Source organism: Drosophila bipectinata, chromosome XR, assembly GCF_030179905.1.
Source record: "Drosophila bipectinata strain 14024-0381.07 chromosome XR, DbipHiC1v2, whole genome shotgun sequence".
NCBI classification, from domain to species: Eukaryota; Metazoa; Arthropoda; class Insecta; order Diptera; family Drosophilidae; genus Drosophila; species Drosophila bipectinata.
This window is the reverse complement of record NC_091735.1, coordinates 17,974,290-17,994,805: the sequence shown is the minus strand read 5'-3', so window position 1 is coordinate 17,994,805 and position 20,516 is coordinate 17,974,290. Positions and strand designations below refer to the sequence as shown.

Below are 20,516 nucleotides of genomic sequence, written 5' to 3'. Positions count from 1 at the left end.
TTATATGGCAGCTATAGGATATAGTCGGCCGATCCCGGTCGTTCCGAGTTATATACTGCGTGCAAAAGAAAGAAGGGTGTGTGCAAAGTTTCAAGACGATAGCTTTAAAACTGAGAGACTAGTTCGCGTAGAAACAGACAGACAGACAGACGGACAGACGGACAGACGGACATGCTCATATCAACTCAGGAGGTGATCCTGATCAAGAATATATATACTTTATAGGGTCGGAGATGTCTCCTTCACTGCGTTGCACACTTTTGGACAAAATTATAATACCCTCTGCAAGGGTATAATAATAATAAAGTATAAAGAGTAGAGAGTACTACCTCCTTCCTAAGAAGTTATTTCCTTCCTAAAGACTAATATTTTGAATAATATTTACTTCTGTGATGCAGTTTCTCTCAGTGTATCAGTGGCAACCCCAACAAAATAGCCCATAATAACAATAACAATAACAATAACAAAAAAAAACTCTTAATCATGCCTAGCGCTGGCAGCGCAGTTGGCGCAACAATTTTTGCATAGGAATCCGAGTAGTAGACTCGGAATCGGAATCCGGCGCGGAGTTAGCTCGGAGTTGGCTTGGATTTTTTGGCCATTTGCGTCGCCGTCGTCACGGAAAGCGGACGCAGAAGTCGCGACAAAGTTCCAAATTGGCAGTTCCCAATTGCAACTCGCGATATCCATACATATATACATACGATCGAAACGGAAACCGGAAAACGAAATTAGAAAATTAGGGAAACAAAAGAGCCACCAGAGAGAACTAATTTGGAGCTCAGAACCTAGCCAGAACCTCAGAGCCATTAACGAGTGGCGTGCTGGTGGGCCATGGGCAGTTGTGCGCCGGTGATCGTGTGGAACGGAGCTCAGTTTACGGCCAGCTCTAGGGAGCTGGAGCAGCTGCGTCGGGACTACGGTCTGGATGCCCGAATGCTGGAGGCCACCTTGGTGCCGCGGTACAAACGACACAAGCCCGAGGCGAGTGCCCGCAACGATTTCGTCAAGGTCCAGAAGAACCAGAAGCCCCAGCCACCGTCCTCCGCCGCCTCCTCGGATTGGATACTCAAGCAGGATCGGAGCAACAACGTCAGCCAGGTGAACTTCCATCCCTGGGCGGGCTCACATTTCGACCTGGTGCCGTGGCGACGCACCCGGTCTGCCCTGGATCTCACCTCCGTGGCGGACTACAACCACGTGGGAGCCGTTGATCCCAAGTCCTTGAAGGGATTGGAGAAGCTAGAGCTTCGGCAGCAGCGAAGGCGACTGCAGCGGGCCAGGTCTACGCAGCAGGGTCTGCGGCGACTGGTGCGGGTCCGGCTGATATTCTCCATCGAACTGCGGCACAAGAGGATGGAGGTCCTGCGGAAGAGCGCCCTGCCCGTGCGGGTCTTCGAGCAGCGCTTCGCCCTAAGCGAGAACGAGAGCGCCGCCTACGAGCGCATCCTGAAGGACGCCAGTGCCGGGGTGGAGCAGCATGTGGGCTACTTCAGCCGGCGGCAGATGGGTGGGAGGCAGGACTCCACCGAGGAACTGGTGGTGGACTTTGCCAGCGAGACCGAGGAGCCTGAGCCTGATCCCAAAGCCAAAATTGAGACGGAGAGCAGGCAGGAGGAGGCCACATACGCCACCATAGCAGCGCCGGCGGAAAAGGAGCCGGACAAGGAGGCGAAAAAGTCCGGGGAAGTGCCATGCGACAAGTGCCGCCACATAGCCATCAAATTGAGGTAAAAGAAATCGCCAATGAAGAGAGAAGAGTCACCGAAACTAGAACAGAGACTAAACAGTGTGTTTAAAAATAGTCACGCGACTAATAATCGATTAGTGGCCAAAGTAAACAAAGTCTTGGTCTAGGTCTAGGTCTCTCAAGGAGTCTGAGGATATGAAGAGAGCTTCTCAACAATATAGGAAACCAACTCGACTGGTTCCCATTCAAGCCACCGCATTCCCACAATAGTAACATCCAAAGCCATAATTCTTGAATTATGATTCACTTCCTTTCTCTCTCCACTCTTGGAAAGTTTCCCCAACTCTGTCGCCACTAATTCGAACACCAATGATGGCTAATTGATGGAGAGCAGATCTCAGAACCACCACCAGAGACACTAGTTATATCACCAAGCCAAAGATTGGGGTCCACAGCCCTGGGAAGAGTAATCGTTTTCCTAACCCCGTTGGCCGCCTTTGGTGACCAACTGGCCCAAGAGCTCTTGCCAAATCGTTTATTTCACTTTTTTTTTTTTCTCACATCGCACTCGTGTTTATGGCTTTTTGGGCATGCTGGCTTATTTATTTGGTTTTCTTTTTGTTTTTTTGTGGCACCTGCCACCCTGCCCTGAATTGCTGACACCTGCTACCGGCCCGTTTCCACCGTTTTGATGCAATAAACTGGAAGAAAGTGTCGTCGTCGTCGTCGTCGTCGTCGTCGTCGTTGTCTTTCGGTTGCCCCAAAGTGAGGAAACAAACCAAACAAATGTCGCGCCACAAGTGCCGGTTACTTTTCGCATCTAAATGTGCCTTTCAATTAATTTGTTGGCAAGTTTTTGTTTTTGTTTCTATAATCTTCTATAATCACTATAATCATTGTTGTTGGTTGTGGGCGCGGAAATTGCGGCGTGAATCAGCATCGCAGCGTCGGGGGTAGACTTGACCTGGTTTACTGATTCGGAAAAGGGCAGACACTGAGGCTGGCTGTGCAGCAGATGCCATCACAATTAATAGCAAGTACTTCCCTCGCTTAATTGATTAATTACCCGCTGTGGTGCGAGTTAAAGCGACGTTTTTTTTTTTTTTTTTGGTTAAAACGTTTTCGTTTTAAATTCAATTACTCGGAGGGGGACTACTCGTTTTTGTCTTAATTGGTTACTTTACATTGATTTCAACTGTTTTTCTGCCCGAATTTGGGATTTTTCTTCAAGTTTGTGTCCTAAGTCTTTTGTTTTGAAGTTTCTTAAGTTTATGTCTTGAGTCTTTGGTTTTAAAGTACTTCTTCAGGGTCCTGAATCTTACAGTTTGTCTCCTAAGTCTCTTGTTTTATGATGTTTTTCTTCAAGTTTGTGTCCTAAGTCTTTTGTTTTGAAGTTTCTTCTTTAAGTTCATGTCCTTAGTCTTACGATTTCAAGTTTGTTCTTCTAGTTTGTATCTCGAGTCTTTGGTTTTAAAGCATTTCGTCAGGGTATGTCCTGAATCTGGTGTTCTTCATTAAAGTTTGTCTCCTGCCTTTTGTTTTGAAGCTTTTTTCTGCAAGTTTGTGTCCTAAGTCTCTTGTTTTATGACATTGTTTCTTCAAGTTTGTACCTTAAGTCTTTCGATTTGAATTTTCTTCTTAAGTTTGTGTCTAGATCCTTTTTTTTTAAGTATTTTACCAAGTTTTCATCATAATTCTTGTATTCTCTGCTCGTCTGTTTCTAGTCTTTTGATTTCAAGTTTGTGTCTTAAGTCTTTTGTTTGGAAAAGATGGCTGCAATTTCTTTTCCAAACCAGCCCACAAGTAGGCAATGGTTTTTCAAGAAAAAGAGACTTTCCCCAAAGCCCCCCAAGTCCACTAAAAGCATTAAATTAAAAACTAAAATAAAAATAATAAAAAAAAAAATAAATAAATAATCAACTTCTGACCTCTTTTTTAGAACCATAAACGATTATGCTCTTAACTCGAATCTTCACCTGAACCACAACAACAAACTGCACAACAACCACATCAACATCCACAATAACAACAACAACAACAACAAGCTGATCAGCCACAGCAACAACAACCTAAGCAGAATGCACGCCCACCAACTGGACTCGTACTTGGGCGGCATGGGCGCCTTGGGCCAAATGGGCCTCGGCAGCCTCACCGGTCTGGGCACAATCGGCGCGATGGGCTCCCCCATGGGCCAGATGCACCATCCGGGTAGCGTTTCCGGCAGCGAAAGACCCAACGGAGGAGCTCTGGCCCTGCACTACGCCGCCGCCAGAGGCTGCCTGGACTGTGTCCAGCTCTTGGTGGCAGCATCCGTGGATATTTGGTGAGTAGACTACTACCAGGGGTGAAAGCTACCTCAGCAGACGATATCGGATAATGGATAATGGAAAACTGATTGGCAGATTGGCGGGCGAGCGGGAAGTCGGTCGGAAAGATCGATTGCCGACATTGTTTTGTTTATTATTTCCCTCGTTTCTGACTCGGATTTCATTCAGCGGAGTTTCTAACGATTTCAGTGTGGCACTTGTGGCAAACAAGTGGCATTATGTGGCAAGATTTTCTCACTAATTCTCTCACTAGTTTAAAATAATTAGCAAGTTAACTTTTAAGAATTTAGCATTTAGAACACTTAGTGCATAGAATTAATGAGTCTTTAGACTCCGTAACGAGCTGATTATCATAGAAGCGAATCAATCAAGAGTCCTAAGCAGGCAGAGAGCTCCAGTAGCCAGTCGCCAGTCTCCAGTAGCCAGTCTTCAGTCTCCAGTCTATTAAGTAAACTAATTAAAACTTATTAGCTCATCCAACTAAGTAGAAAGAATGGACAGAGTCTTCCGAAGAAGAGGCTTCCTCAACTGGGCCACTGCTTCTTCACCTAAATTCAAAATTCCAACCAGCTCATCGTCCAAAGCCGATTCATTTAATTGTGGCCAAGCCAAGTCAGATCCAAAGCCAGTGCCAGTGCTAGTCTTGGTTGGAGTTCCACTTCATCCTAGTTTGGGTCTATCTCTGGCTGGCGCTGGTGCTGGCGCTGGTGCTGGCGTGTGCTATTTTCAATTGGAGTCAAACTGGAAAACAGCCTCGGCAGCACCGCGGAAAGCACCGTTGCAACAAGTTTTCCAGAAGTGGAGCACCTTCCGACAGCCGGCCAAGGAATCAAAAGCAGAATTGATCTTGCAGCACCGCCTCTGCCTGCCCCCCCATTGTAATCCCCTTTCTATGGAGGATCCCCTGCTCGGCGGACTTGAAATTCATATTTATCAAGCGCCGAGGCCGATCAATTGGCATGACAACTGACACAGAAACCACAAGATGTGCGAGGGGCGATTGTGGTTTAATGGTTGGATTTAAGAACTAAGCTATGGAAGGGAATATCCTTCTCTTAAGTGAAGGGAAATAAGTATTTTAATTAAATTATTTAATTAAACTTCTCTTAGTTCTTAACTTTGAACTCCTCTGTCTGCCCTCGTCACAAACCGTTTGATAATTTTGCGTACAAAGACACCTCAATGAAGCCAGATGGTGTGCTCCTAGTGTTGACCAAAGCGAGGGTGGCTTGAAGAGTTTTAAAATAAATAACTATAACTCCTCCACCACCACTAAAGGATTAAGTATTTTCGATTAAATATTTAAAGATATATCCTATATAAGATAGATTAACACCCTAGACCCTATGAACTTTTAAAGCCACCCTCGCTGGCCACCATTTGATAATATTGCGTACGAGGCGACAGCTCGATGGCAAGCGTTTTTCCTCAGTTTCTTGTTGCTGCTGCTTCTTGTGGCACCGAGCTGGTTTGACCACGCCCCCGTACACCGTACCCCTACCCCAGGCCCAGTGACCAGCTGAGCCGACCAAGAAGCAGCCGAAGCAGCAGCAGAGGAGGAGGCGGAAGAAGCCAGCCACACTCTTGGCCACTCTTCAGTGGCTGGTGGCTCGGCTATTCGCGTTTGGCCGGTCGAGGCGAACGGTGCTTTTTCGTTCGCGGACTACTCACCTCACTATATAGTTATATATCTGTCCAGCTATACATATATACATATAATATAATATATTCTGGGGTATTTATTGCCGCGATTACCGTTTTGGGCCACCACACCACCGTTACGGGCAAGATGCGGCCGTAGAATGAATTTGAATTTTTGATTTAAACGCGACTTTAAACACCATTTGCAATTTATTTAAACACCGATGCCTTGTGGCTGCGGCCGCGGCAACGGCCCCGCCCCCCCCCCTTTTTGCGCCCCTCGCGGTGGCAAAAACAAAATTTCGCGCTTCAAAGTGCCTCGAATGCAGTTAACGAATCGGAACGTGAATTAATTAACAGTTTCAGTGTACCAAAGAACTGCAGTAGTGGCCAACCCTCCCAACAGTAGCCCATCCATACAGCAACAATAACAACAAAAACAATTGGAGTAATAGCAACAATAACAACAACACTCAGATGCCTAAGCCAACGGCAGCAACATCCGCAGCAGCAGCCGCCGCAGCAGCAGCGGCTCATCCAGTAACCGCAACCATGAAAAGGTAGCCACAGCCTCGACGGTTTTGGCCAACATTCAGTTGCCACTAATCGATTGGCCAAGCCAGGAGGAGGCCAAGGAATCGAGTTAGCCGGGCCTGAACGTTGCAGCCTTGTTTCTTTTGTTTTTTTTTTTTGCCAGTGTATGTGCTCGAGGTGTGTGTGGGTGTAAAGTGCAAAGTGTGTGAAGAGGATCATCAGTGCTTGTGCTGGAAACTAAAATCAACAAAGAATTAATGATATTCTATGAAGAATACCAAACCAAAATCCAAAATCAATGAAATTAGTTCTTAAACTAAGAACTAGAACTAAGAACTAAGTTAACTAAAGACCTAAAGGACTAAAGATCTAAAGACTCTTTTGGATTAAATGGGAGATGTCTTGGAACCAAGATAAAGAAGGATCTTAAAACTTGAAGGAAATTAATATTCCTGCATTTTTATAAAAATTATTAATAATATAAAAAAAGAATGGAGCATAAAGCTAACACTAGGGGAGGAAAGCAAGGAGCTAGGAGCTAGTTAAGGGAGCTAGTTAATATTAAAAGAGTAGGAATAGTATAGGACTTGTAACCAAACTTAGAAACTTAGCATAAGTATTGAAGGATTATTAGTTACCAAGCTAGTTTTAACAGGATATTAATCTTTCCTGTTGGAACTAGCTTAGTAAAGGTATAGAACTAGTAATGGTATTAATTTAAGAAGCTACAAAGTACTCGTAAGAATAATAAACACTAGACCAGTTATCAGATAATAATAGAAGCAAAAGACCCCTGTAAGAAGACACACTTCCTATCCCATAATCCCTATCCAATTAGAGAACCACCGGCACTTGCTGCCCACACAAGCCTCTATCGAGTGGAAATGATGGTCAAGACCATCTCCAATCTCCATCAAGTACCCAGGCATCTTAGCATCTTAATAGCAACTGGGTCCCGTGGGTCCATTTGTGTCTATGGCTATGGCATAGTATGGCTTTCATTCTGCATTCTCTCGATCGTATAGAGCCAGCCACTGGATTCGAACACGCAAATGTTCAATTAAATAAACGAGTCTATAACTGTCAACTGGCATTTCTAACGAGGCCCCAGAGCTCCTCTCCGGTCTTTCTCCAGTGGCAGTTGGCTGTCTATTTTCTATTGTATAGACAGACACATTAAATGAATTAAAAAATAATTATTAAATTGCGCAAAAAAAAAAAAAAATCAAATCAAATGTGAGCCAAGGAGAGACACAAATTGGGAATACTACTTACTACTGTATTTTCACCTACTGAAGAAGCTCAGCCAGCCATCCAGCCATTGGAGAAGTAAAATAAAAATAAAAAAAAAACCACAAAAAGCATTAAAACGAAAAACAAACAGCATCGGGTAGATGCGAAAAATCGGCTTTAATTGGTTTACAATTCATTTCTAAAGCGAGAAAAGCTGGAAAATGTAACAAGTAGTCCGAAGTCGGACGAAGAAAGCCGCTGGAAAGTCTCCCAACTCCATGCTCCTCCTCCTCCTCCACCTCAGCTCTGCTCTTTGCCGTCAGTCTGTGGGCAATATCCATGAAGTCGTAAGCCAGTTGACTAAGTGCACAAGATACAGATACTGGCTACCCAGTATACCATCATCATCATCATCATCGTCTTAAGCAGTATTTGCGCCTCCGACGCCTTCATGAATCTTATTTTGAATCTCAGGGGGCGAAAGCACAGTGGCACAAGGGTTGGGCTTTTCCAAACTTAAGGTTTTTTAACTCAAAGAAATAGTATCTAAAGTTTTAAGATATTTAAAGTATCTTTTTACTCTTAAGGAAGAGTATCTTTTTAGAATCCATTACCTAAAGTATATAGATTCAAGTAAAGATCGTATCTATATCTAGAATCTAGAATCTATCTAGAATAATAATTAGAGTTGACTTCAGCCCTGTTAGCTAGTAGCTTGCTTACTTTGCTAGTCAGTCTTAGTTTTAAAATAAAGCCATGATCTTAAACAAATAAATATAGCAAATATAGCTCCTCTGTAGTGTTGTTGCCCCACTGTGGCACCGTGGAAAGCCGCCAAAAACGAAACAAAAACAGTGGCAGACAAGTGCAGATCGTGGAACTCGTAGAGAGTTTTTGTTTCGCTCTTAAGCGTTAATTTCACCCGAAAAAAAAAAATCAAATAAAATAAGTTTAGATAGCTATATAGATGGATGTAGAGATATATGTATATATATGTGCATGGGCGAGAGGAGAAGAGAAGTCTCTGCTAGAAGTTTGTCGAGCAGATCGCTCATCTCGAATATCTAGGGGGCCCAGCTTTAATCAAGGCCCAGCCACTTGGCCAGGCGGACAGGCAGCTCCCAGCTCCCATCTCCCAGTACAGAGTTAGATGATAGAGACTTTCGGTTTCTGCAGAGGCCCGGGCTGCGGTGATAAAGTGAAAAAAAATGAACCATTAACCAGAAACTATAACTGAAAACGGCAGCCATAAAGACAAACTCGATATGCAAATCAGCTACAGAGACGCTGTCAATGGCTAAGTGATTTTTCCTAAACCAGTTCCATAATTTAAAGCTCTTTGTGCAGTGTGTGGTGCGTACGGTGCATATAACGGTACTAGGAAAATCAAAGACACAGATGCAACATAACCGGAACAAGCCAAGAGTCACCCAGCAGCAGCGTCCCAACGAAAGTGAAAAGCTAACTGGGTATTTTTTTTGGTGAACTTGAATGGAAATCAAAATCAAAATAAAGACAAAATCGATCAGAAACTAAACCCGAACTAAATCAGAAAGCAGTGAATGGTAAGCTAATTAATAAAAAAATAAAAATAAAAATATAAACAATAGACTCACCAAAGAACCATAAAAAGAGGAAGCACCACCAAGCACTTGATGTAAAAAATAAAAAATAAATAGAAATCCCTTCTGAAAAATACACTCGACACACCCCCCGAGCAATTATGCACTCCGCAACCACCGATTGAACCGTCCAATCCAATTGACCACCGCTTCCACCGCCAGCTACTTCTCGACCATCAACGTGAAGAAGGGCCTCCTCGGCCGGATGACCACCAGCCTCACCTCCTACCGCCGGAGCAAGCAAAAATCCAAGTCCAACAATGACATCCACACGATCATCCACGCCGCAGAGGTAGCCATCCTCACCACCAGTGTCCAGCACAGCAGCACCGAGTCGGATCTGGTCGAGAGCCAGGAAAACCAACAGAAGCATCCCCACCAGGAGCAGGACTCGGACGACCACGAGGAGCAGCACCAACAAGACCAGCAGCAGCAGCAGGATCAGGTCAGGGAGCTGCAGCTGGAGCTGAAGCCTTCGCCCTGCCTGGAGATGGAGCCACTGCATCATCGCAAGTCGTCGGTGGAGATCGAGGATCCCGATTCGAACGAGGAGGACGAGGCCACGCCCATGATGGGAGGAGGAGGTGGCCGCAAGGAGCAGAACAATCGCCGCAGTGTCGTGAGGTGCTTGGCTAAGTTTTCCATGGGAGAAGCATCCATGGGGGGATGAGGGTGTCTAGCACTCTACAAGTTCTAGAAGTCTTTGGACTCTTTGGAGACCAATTAAGACTACAGACCAGTCTCGAGTCACTTGCTCATTTAACTCCAAGTGGCAGCTGCTTTTGGCTGCCACCGATTCGTGCCACTTTTTTGCTCATTACCACCACTGACTGATCCATTGCCTTTATTTGAGTTGCGACTAATTGGAGCTCTACTTCATTTAATTAAATTGTATGTCTCTTTCTTGCCACTAAATTGCAGCGCCAATACGCAAATGGACAACGATGTGACGCCCGTGTATCTGGCGGCGCAGGAGGGCCACCTGGAGGTGCTCAAGTTTCTGGTCCTCGAGGCCGGGGGCTCACTGTACGTGCGCGCACGCGACGGCATGGCACCGATCCATGCCGCTTCACAAATGGGCTGCTTGGATTGCCTCAAATGGATGGTGAGTGCTGCTCCACTAAGACATATATTTTTTGGCCGCCAATTGTGGCAGCCAATGGGGGTCACACTGCATCCAGTTCGATTGGATGGCCAATATCCTTGTTCTCCGCAGATTTTCCTCCAAGTGTAGGTTTCGTGGACTCGTTTCTAGTGGGGTCTCTGGGTCTCCCCGTTAGATTCTTCTGGTTGGATTCTTTTTATTTTTTCGACCAGTTTGTCGCGCGACCTGTACAATTTATCAATCGGGGGAATGCGAAGCGGAGAGAGTGCCAGCCGCCTGCCTGGCTTATGCAAAGCACAGACTCTCAGATACTCAGATACTCAGATACTTAGATACTCGGCCAATAGAATGCATTTTCAAGATCAGTGCGATCGGTGGGGGAAAATCACCTTTCTAAATTGAACTAAATAGTTTTCATTTGCCTTGCGACTGAGACGGCTGGAAAGAAAACCACTTTCCACACTGCTCGCCGCCGTGAGATACTTGGCTATCTCGCAGATACTTGGCCAGCCCGACAAGCGTTAACGAGGATGGATTGGGATTGGGTAGCGAAACGCACTTCAGCGTTTGCCAAATGAAGACAGCGGGCAGTCAAGGCATGTGCGAGGCATCTGATTGATAGATTAGACTCCTATTATACTAATATATACTCGTGTGGTGCAGGTCCAGGACCAGGGCGTCGACCCCAACCTGAGGGACGGCGATGGGGCCACGCCCCTGCACTTTGCCGCCTCCCGGGGACACCTATCCGTGGTGCGCTGGCTGCTCAACCACGGAGCCAAGCTCTCCCTGGACAAGTACGGCAAGTCGCCGATAAACGATGCCGCTGAAAATCAGCAGGTCGAGGTGGGTATTTGAGAGATTCTTGCCCTCCACTAAGACTACGAAGACTAATCCCTCTGCTTCCCTTCCGCAGTGCCTGAATGTTTTGGTTCAGCATGGAACATCGGTGGACTACAACGGCAAGAGCGGCAGCTCCCAACAGCGCCACAAGTCGCAGCAGCAACTGCACCAGTCGCATCCTGGGCAACAGCAGCAGCATCCCCTGAGCAGCAGCTGCAACTCCAACTCGAACTCCTCCAAGCAGACCAGTCGCAGCAACACCATCAAGTCCAAGTCCTCCTCCACTCTGAGCTCGGACGTGGAGCCGTTCTACCTGCACCCGCCGGCAGTCACCGGGGCCGGAGGATCCGGCATCCTGGGGCTGGGCATCGCCCGGAAGAACAGCGATGCCCTGTACTCACAGCAGTCGCGGAGCTCCTCCGAGAAGCTGTACAACGGATCGCTGGGCGGAAACCCGGGGAATAACGGAGGAGGTGGATCCTCCAGCGGAGGGGGCGGTGGCCCGTCGGGTGGTGGCGCCCAGTTGCTGCCCAACGACGGCCTCTACGTGAATCCCATGCGGAATGGCGGGCTCTACAACTCGCCCTCGCCGAATGGCAGCATTTCCGGCGAGTCCTTCTTCCTGCACGACCCGCAGGACATCATCTACAACCGGGTGCGGGATCTGTTCGTGGACTCCGACTGTAGCAGCAGCGTGAAGCAGCACGGCGGCAAGCTGCTGCAGTCCAAGGCGGGCAACGCGATGACCATCCAGGCGGACGTCCACTCCAGTTCGAGTGGCGCCGGCAGCGGCTCGGACGAGTCCGTCTCCATCTCTTCCAGCTTTAATTCGCCGAAGCAGCAGCAGCAACAGCAGCTGCAGCAGATGCAGCAGATGCAACAGATGCAGCACCTGCGCAGCCAGAGCTTCAACCGCAGCAGCAGCAACATCAGCTACAAGCCGCACAAGGCGATGGCAGGATCGCAGAACGGCGGGGGCGGCGGTGGTGGTGGAGGTGTTGGCGGCGGTGGGGGCGGGGATCATGACTACGAGGACATCTACCTGGTGCGGGAGGAGTCGCGAAAGCAGCATCAGCACCAGCACCAGCAGCAGCAACACCAGACGGCGCAGCTGCAACTGCAACAGCAGCACCAACAGCAGTTGCACAAATACAACGTGGGACGGTCTCGGTCGCGGGACAGTGGCTCCCATTCGCGCTCGGCCAGTGCCAGCTCCACCCGGAGCACGGACATTGTACTCCAGTACAGCAATCATGTGAGTATTGGAAGTTTTCAGAAAGTGATGCATACTTTTAGGTGCTTCTGGGAAAGCGATTTCCAAATCTCCATAGCTTTGAGCTTCGAATCAGCTTGGAAACTAATGTCTTCTTCTACTTCAGCACTTGAACAACAAGCGCAACATAAACAACAATAACAACAACAACAATAGTAACAATCATATCAACAATAACAACAACAACAACAACAGCCTGCTGAATCGCAACAAGTCGCACTCGATTATCGGGCTCCATAGCAGCAAGTACGAATCACCGCTGAAGGAGAACTACAGCTCGAAGAACGTCAACCTGAAGAACCAACTGCTCAACGGTGGCATCAAGAGCGACACCTACGAGAGCGTCTGCCCGCCGGAGGATGTGGCCGAGAGGACCAAGCAGGCCCACAAGAACTCCATGATTCGCAACAACCTGGCGGACACCACAACAGCTCCCAATAACAACAACAATCAGAGTGGCAGGAACCTGAAGAGGGTCTCCTCGGCACCACCCATGCAGAATGTGGCCATAGGTGAGTGCCAGAATCTAGGGATTACATGGAGATGTATCTAATCCTAATCCTAATCCTAATCTTATCCTTCCGCAGTTAATGGACCACCGCCACCGCCCTTGCCGCCGCCGCTTCGAGCGCCAGTTCAGCAGCAGAGGAACAACTTGAACGCTGAGGTGGCCAACAACAACAACATGAACAACAATACAAACAACAACACTAACAACAATCCCAACAACAACATTTACAAGAAGAACGTCTTTGGTTCTTCCAGTAATGTGGGAGGAGGAGTGGTGGCTCCAGTTTCGAATGCTAACCCAGGAGCTGGAGGCTCCAATGAGGCGGTGGACTCTGACTCGGGGCTGGAGGTGATCGAGGAGCCCAGTCTGCGGCCATCGGAGCTGGTGAGGGGTAATCACAATCGCACCATGTCGACCATATCGGGTGAGTGTTTTGGAGTCTTAAATACTGGTTTCTTGTGGGATATACTAGGGGATGTTGGAAGCTCCTATTTGAAGGAGGCATACTCCTCTTTCCTAGTCCAAGCTTGGGTTTTGGGATGAACACCAAGATTAGAAGCCTAGAACTCCACAAGATTCAAACAAAGTGTGCCTTGACCTTTCAGTATTCGTTTGAAATGGAGTTCCCCCTTGGGAGATGCTCATTATTTTTAAAGCACCTCTACCGGATCGTCTCGATTGGCACACTCTTGCTCTCGGATTTGTTTTTATCTCCAAATTCCTGATTAGTCTCCAAAATTCCTGATGCTCCAACTATTTGGGCAAGATTGGTCAGCAGTGTAGTAGGTTACAGGCCCGCGAGGTAGGCAGCGGCAGCGAAATGAGCAGCGAGGGCGGCACAATCAGCCAGGATGCGGTGGTGGGGGCAAGCAGCTCCTCCAACAGCAGCAGTACCACCAGAAATAGAAACACCAACAGCAGCAGCAGCAGCAACTGCAGCAAAACAATCAACAACAACAACGGTGACAGCGAGAACTCCAGCAGCTGTGAAGACGACGGCGATGGCGATGGTGGCAACTCTTCCATCTCCTCCGACCAACAGGGCGAGTCCTCCGACGCCGAGGAGTGGGAGGAGGAGGAGGTGGAGGCGGACGAGGATGAGGATGAGGAAGCGCCCGCGGAAGAGGCGGTAAAAGAGGCTGAGGTCCCTGCTCAGGTTCCAGTGAAGCACCAGAACAACCTCATTCCCGCCCACAGCCATGCCACCGTCCAGGCACCTACGAGAGGCGTGGACTGCGTCTGGGACTTCTCCAGAAGCAAGACGCCCCCCACCAAGGACACATACATCATCTACAGCGCGGGCAACAGTACCCTCTTCTTGGAAAGCTTGGATTCGCGATCCAATAGCCAGCATGAGCTGGAGCTCCTGGATCGCCATTTGACCGGGGTGAAGGTGGCCCCGCCCACGGGTCCGATATGGCCCAGTCCCTCGATCCTCACCCAGGGCATGACTTCGATGATTCCGCCGTTGCACCCCATACCGCGCGGGCGTCCCCCGCCCCACACCCGTGTTGGTGACTCGATCCTGGAGCAGCGTCGCAGCCCTTATCCCGGCGCCCGTGTTCTGGCGAAGCCACACAGTCCTGACCAGCGGAAGCAGTGCGACACGCGGACCTGTCACTGCTGTCACCACTGCTGCCACCACCACCCCCGCGGCATCGACAATCCGACCGTCAAGGGCAGCGTCTTCCAGCGGCATCGCCTCCAGGCGAAGCACTGCACCCACTAGTCCATTAAAATTGACCGTAAACGTAGTGAGATCTTTCAACTGGGTGGATGTGGAGGGGAATGTGTCTGTCCTTCTTATCCTAATCCTCTCAAGGATAACCCTGACCCGTCAATAGTGGGGGGTTTCTGGTAGAAAATAGAAGTCGTGGGCTGATGATCCTCTCTAGCTTCAGACCTGCTAGTTGTTGTTCGAACCTGGGAAGAGGCGCCTCCTCCGCGAGACAGTGCCTCATTACCACACCACCAGTAATGTCGAATATTCGGAATAATCGCCATAATAGCGGCCATAAACAATATTGCAAAAAGCAATCATAATGAAAGAAATGCGAGTGATGGGCCTGGCTCCGGCTCCGACTCCATGTTTGACATGTGTTTGTATTCCATTTGTTAATTGGCCATTATATCCCGGGAGGGGGGAGGGGGGAGGCAGGGGCCAGGTGGCAGGTGGAGAGGCCTTAATTGAGCCAACATTCACACGGCAGGAGGAGATCCGTGGAAATCGTGGCCGAAACAAAGAGGTGGAAGTGCTGGAAAGTGGAAGTGCCAGTGTCGGCAGCTCGATGGCAAAACAATTCGCCAGCCACTTGACTGTTGGCAACACGAGTCATGGGATTATGGCCTACACTGAGAGAAGATCTATTTTTTAATGGAAGGATTAGGCTTAAAGATTGTTAACAGAAGTTAAGACTCAAGGAGGAGACCTCTTGGGTTCAACGCACTTTAACCTCTGGTATTCTCTGGTTTATCCCACCTTTCCAAATCCTGTCCATTTTTTCGAGTGTATCCCCGATGAGGCCCGTGGCGATCGCGATGAGGAAGCGATTTGCCAGCCGCAAGTCAACAAGTCTTCTCCATAATTGGCAGCCCATGCCAGCGACCATGTCTATCCCATCCATATGACGAGCCACCCGCACCTCCCACAGCCCACCGCCCATACATAGCGCCACGCCCCCTCCAATTGTAATCCTCCAATCGGGTATCGACTGTGGGGGGGATCTGCGGGTGAAAACTTTTACCCAACGAAAGTGAACGTGTTTTCGAGTTGGAGTTGGAGTTGAAGTTGGCTCAGAGCTGCAACCTGGCCGTCTTGGGTGAATAACTTTGCCGATGGCCCGAACTCACTTCAGTCAACTTTTGCAGCCACTTGGCTTCGGTCCGCGTCCGCGTCCTCTGTTTCTGTTCCGGCGTGTCGCGATTTCTTGATATATTCAGTGTCTCATCATGTTTTCTTTCTGAAGATCTCATCCTTGTTCTTGGAGCAGGACCTTGGACCAACAGACCAGCAGAAGCATGAACATGCTAGGCTCGGTGAAGATCCACAAGAACTCGCGCAGGAATTACTTCACCCTCAGCTTTCAGAGATTTGATATATTTCGGTGTAAGTTTGCAGGTTATAGTACTTCCACTCCTTCCAAAGAGGTTCTCTCTGGCAAGGGACATAGTCCGGATCTTGAAACAAACCTCAGGACTAAAAGCCTGTGATGCAAGGATACAATCATATAACTAGATAGATTAGTGGAAGAGGGTACTTGGTGTGGAGTGTAATCCAACTATCCCAACTAGTCCCATAAAATCCATAAAGTTATGTCCTTTCCGACACCCCAAGCCCAGTCCTCTGCCCAGTCCCCGTCATCATAATTCATTAGCCAAAGCACCTTAAAAGAGACATTGCACTCGTAAACGCAATCGAGCTGGACATCAAATTTCTCCGCCAAGGCACACACGTACATATCTATAACGACCGGCTCTGTTGACAAGCTAAAAAACGGCTCCACTCCGCTCGAATTAACAAACGAAAATGTGGAAATGTGTGGAAAAATTCGCATTGCGTTCGCTCGTTTTTCATGTCGCCAAAATATTCGATCCGATTCGAAGCAGTTCGAACAGGCTCGACTCGATTTTGAGTGGCCTGGCCTGGCCTTATGAGGCTGGCCATGATCATGAAAACGGGTCTGCCGAGCCGTGAAAGTTTCGGGTTCGGTCGCGGGCGCTGTTTGTCCAATTATCTGGCTGGCTGGCTGGCTGACTGGCTGAGATTCCCATCAAGACTCGGTGGGGGAGCAGAGACTCCCACGACCAAACTGCAGGAGGAAGTAATTCTTTGTTTGGATTTCCGTGTTTCAAGCTGATTACCTGCTGGAAGCAGCTAGACCTCGTGTTGGACTTGATACCATATTTCGGCATTTGAATCCTTATCTCTCGCGAGGCTTCGTCGCGTCGCTAGATCGAGTGGCCACTTATCACCCACCTGCCTGCCACTGCCAGTGGAACTTTTCCACCCTTCGCCCCGCTATAAGTGATTTGGTGGCCAATTCTTATCACCGGGTCTGTGTATCTCTGGATCTGGATCTGGAGCAGAGTGCTAATGTACCTGGTGGCTCTTCTCGTTGGTGGCTTCCATGCCGATTCAGCTTTGAATTAATTTCAATTCATTTCGCCAGGCATTTCGTGCTCTCGTATGCATCTAGGCCTGCGATTCTCTTTGTCTAGGTCTACGGATCTGGTGAAAGGCGGCAACGGCAACGGCAACTACGCAGCCAGCCACACACACCTCCACGTTACATACATGTACCATGTAGTCTGCTCAAGGCAGCATGACCGAAGCCAGACTGGGATAACTGCTAACCCACAAACTGCCTCAGCTGCCTGAAACTCATAAATAAATTTGTTCAATTCCAGCGAACAAGAAAGCCAAGCTGCTGAATGCCCAGTCCGGAGGCAACAACCAGATCAGTCCGGAGGCACTGGCTCCCCAGAATGGAGGGGGCGGCCCATCAGCACCCGGTGCCGGTGCTCCCGGCAACAACCAGTCCCGGAACGGCAGCATCTATGGCTACTCGGATGGCGGCAAGGCCCAGAGGAGCAACTACCAGGCCCAGAACTCCACCCAGCATCAGCACCAGCAGCAGCAACACTACCATCATTCCTATGCTCCGAGCATCTATGGCGGTGGTGGATCCTCCGCCGAGGACCACTACGAGCTGGCCCAGCAGCAGCAACAGCAGATCTACGGCGAGTCGACGGGCTCAGTGACCGGGCCGGGTGGTGGCCAGCGTCCCGGTGGCCCCAACCTGGTTAACAAGCAGCTGGTGCTACCGTTCGTGCCCCCCAGCTTCCCCAACAAGTCCCAGGACGGAGTCACGCATCTCATCAAGCCGTCCGAGTATCTAAAGAGCATCAGCATCGACAAGCGTTCGTGTCCATCCTCCGCCCGGTAAGTGCCCCGCCCCACTAGTCCGCCCCTCCTGAACAGCAGCACTGTGAATATAGATCCCCAAATCCAACACTTTCAATTAGCAGATGGCAGCCGTTTTAATTTGCTGGAACAGATCTCGTGCAGCCGCGGCCATAATTAGTATTGGCGGTACAGTTGCCTCGCCTCAATTAGCCAAAAACAGCACAAGCCAGCAGCCAACCAGCCAACCAGCCACCCAGCCATCAGCCAACAGTCAGTAGACAACAAACGAGAAATAAATAACAAAGTAACAGTAGAAACAGTATAAACAGTAGAAACACGGCTCCAAGACGCTTGGATGATGTTGGCCAATTAGCAGCTGGCAGCTGGCTAGGAATCGGAGCTGTTGTTGGCTTTTTTCTGGCCAGGTCTAGAGGGAAAAGATTACTGCTAGATAGTTTATTAAAAATTATAAGCCAGACATCAAAGTTAGAAGTTAAAACAGTTCAAGTTACTGGCCATTTTAGCCATTTTTTTTATTATTTTATTTATAAATTATTAATTGGAGAGCTTTTCTCCTAAAAAAAAAAACCTAGCCAAATGGTGAGATCTTTCCTCGCCGCTCAAGAGTGCATGAAATTTTATGCGTGCCACTTTGCGGCCTGCCACTTGCCTGGCGATCTTGCAGCTGCAACTGCAACTCAGTTGCAATCCGAAGATGCTGCTGCGCACACGCCACGCTTGGCGCAGGTCCGCCCACAGTCCACCGACCACTGCCCACTACTCACCCATCTCAGTCCAGGCCTCAGTCCAGTGAAAGTAGCTCTCACCCTAACCCTTGCTCTTCCTTGTTGTCTTCCAGCTCCACGGATACGGAGGACTACATGCAGATACAGATCGCCCAGCAGCAACAGCAGCAGGTGCACCACTCACAGTCGCACCAACATCAGCACCAGCACCAGCACCACCCTCATCCCCATCCCCATCCACATCCGCATCACCAGCATCCGCACCAGCACCATGGAATGGGAGATCAGCCGCCGTTGCCGCCGCCGCCACCTCCGCTGCCCCATGGCATGCTGCCGCCGCAGCCCTTGATGCCGCTTATGGGCGGGGCCGGAGGCGGCCAGGATGCCACAATGAACGGCAAGTCCTCGCACAAGCCGAAGAAGCCGCACGGAGCGACGCCCAGTAGCCAGGACACGGCCACCAGGAAGCAGCACCAGCCGCTCTCGGCCATTTCTATACAGGATCTGAACAGTGTCCAGGTTGGTCTCGATGAGTACCCACACTATGCTTAGTAATTATCTTGGTCTGTGTAATCCCGTCTAGCTCCGTCGCACGGACACCCAGAAGGTGCCGAAGCCCTACCAGATGCCCGCCCGCAGCCTGAGCATGCAGTGTCTGACCTCCACCACGGAGACCTATCTGAAGTCCGACCTGATCGCCGAGCTCAAGATCTCCAAGGACATACCTGGCATCAAGAAGATGAAGGTGGAGCAGCAAATGGCCAATCGCATGGACTCGGAACACTACATGGAGATCACAAAACAGTTCACGGCCAACAACTACGTGGACCAGGTGAGTGGCAATGCCTCTAACCGTATGGAGCCAGAGTGACTAAGATGCGGGGCAAAGATCTACTTGCAGATTCCGGAAAAGGACCAGGCCGGCAATGCCATACCCGACTGGAAGCGCCAGATGATGGCCAAGAAGGCGGCGGAACGGGCCAAGAAGGACTTTGAGGAGCGGATGGCACAGGAGGCCGAGTCGCGCCGTCTCTCCCAGATCCCCCAGTGGAAGCGCGATCTCCTGGCCCGGCGCGAGGAGACGGAGAACAAGCTGAAGTAAGTCTTGCCTCCGTAGGTAGAGTGTGTGTGAGGGGGTGGGGTGAAGCATCTAAAACACCGGTGGTGTGTTGTCTTCCAGGGCGGCCATCTACACGCCCAAGGTGGAGGAGAACAACCGGGTGGCGGACACCTGGCGGCTCAAGAACCGGGCCATGTCCATCGACAACATCAACATCAATCTGGCCGGCATGGAACAGCACTATCAGCAGATCCAGTTCCAGCAGCAGCAGCAGTTCCCGATTGTCGGTAACAAGGAGAACCATGGCGACGCCAAGAATCCCGATGACCACGATACAGAGCAGGATCAAGCTGGGCAGGACCAATCGGGCGAAAATCCAGGACAGGAAGCGGCCGAGGAGGAGGAGGACAACATTATTCCATGGCGGGCACAGCTCAGGAAGACCAACAGTCGCCTGAGTCTCATTTAAGCAAGCCTGGGAACCGAAAATCGAAAATCCAAAATCATTAATCTAAAATTCCATTCCCTAAGTGCATTTTTTTTGTTTTTTTTTTTTTTAACCTTGCAACATGAAGAAAGTAACTTGAAGCCTGTGCAATTCTTAAATTTTATTTAATTATATAAATTATAAATGTAAGCATACATCCAAAATGGTAAAGAAAACAACTAGATACTGTACTGTACTATATCATAATCGTAAAATTATTACTATTCTATTAATTATGTACACCAATATCAATTTTTTTTTTTTTTTTTTTTTGGCAAACGTATTGTTATTCATAAAAACTTTAAAGGTGTTGTATTTTTTAAAGTTATTTTCGCGTGTGCAACTCTGCATGAATTTATTAAGTAACGGCATTAATTTAATTATTTTTTAAGCATTTTTTTATTGTTATTTGTTTTTATATACGCGGCTCAAACAATATTATTAATATAAACCTATATATTACAATATGTATTACCATAAACGAATTAATTGATTAATAAATATATAAATACATTTTTATTGATTTTCCAATTGAATC

General features: G+C 48.7%; 1 protein-coding gene across 11 annotated transcripts in view; it reads left to right on the top strand.

Moving 5' to 3' along the window:
* f (espin protein forked) overlaps window positions 1-20,440 on the top strand; it is a 41,153-nt gene extending 20,713 nt beyond the window's left edge. For 2 of the 11 annotated variants that reach the window (XM_017250991.3, XM_070276546.1), the window contains exons 2-12: window positions 3,630-4,013; window positions 9,969-10,152; window positions 10,816-10,998; window positions 11,069-12,250; window positions 12,375-12,780; window positions 12,856-13,203; window positions 17,187-17,721; window positions 18,545-18,950; window positions 19,015-19,263; window positions 19,321-19,529; window positions 19,612-20,438. In XM_017250991.3, the coding sequence (XP_017106480.2) occupies window positions 3,769-4,013; window positions 9,969-10,152; window positions 10,816-10,998; window positions 11,069-12,250; window positions 12,375-12,780; window positions 12,856-13,203; window positions 17,187-17,721; window positions 18,545-18,950; window positions 19,015-19,263; window positions 19,321-19,529; window positions 19,612-19,960 (4,296 nt within the window). In that variant the 5' untranslated portion in view covers window positions 3,630-3,768 and the 3' untranslated portion in view covers window positions 19,961-20,438. Of the gene's footprint in view, window positions 1-726; window positions 1,731-3,629; window positions 4,014-5,651; window positions 6,219-9,176; window positions 9,672-9,968; window positions 10,153-10,815; window positions 10,999-11,068; window positions 12,251-12,374; window positions 12,781-12,855; window positions 13,204-17,186; window positions 17,722-18,351; window positions 18,433-18,544; window positions 18,951-19,014; window positions 19,264-19,320; window positions 19,530-19,611 lie in introns of those variants that run through there. The other 9 variants (XM_017250993.3, XM_017250987.3, XM_017250985.3 and 6 more) reach the window with 9 other exon arrangements.
* Window positions 20,441-20,516: the final 76 nt, after the last annotated feature.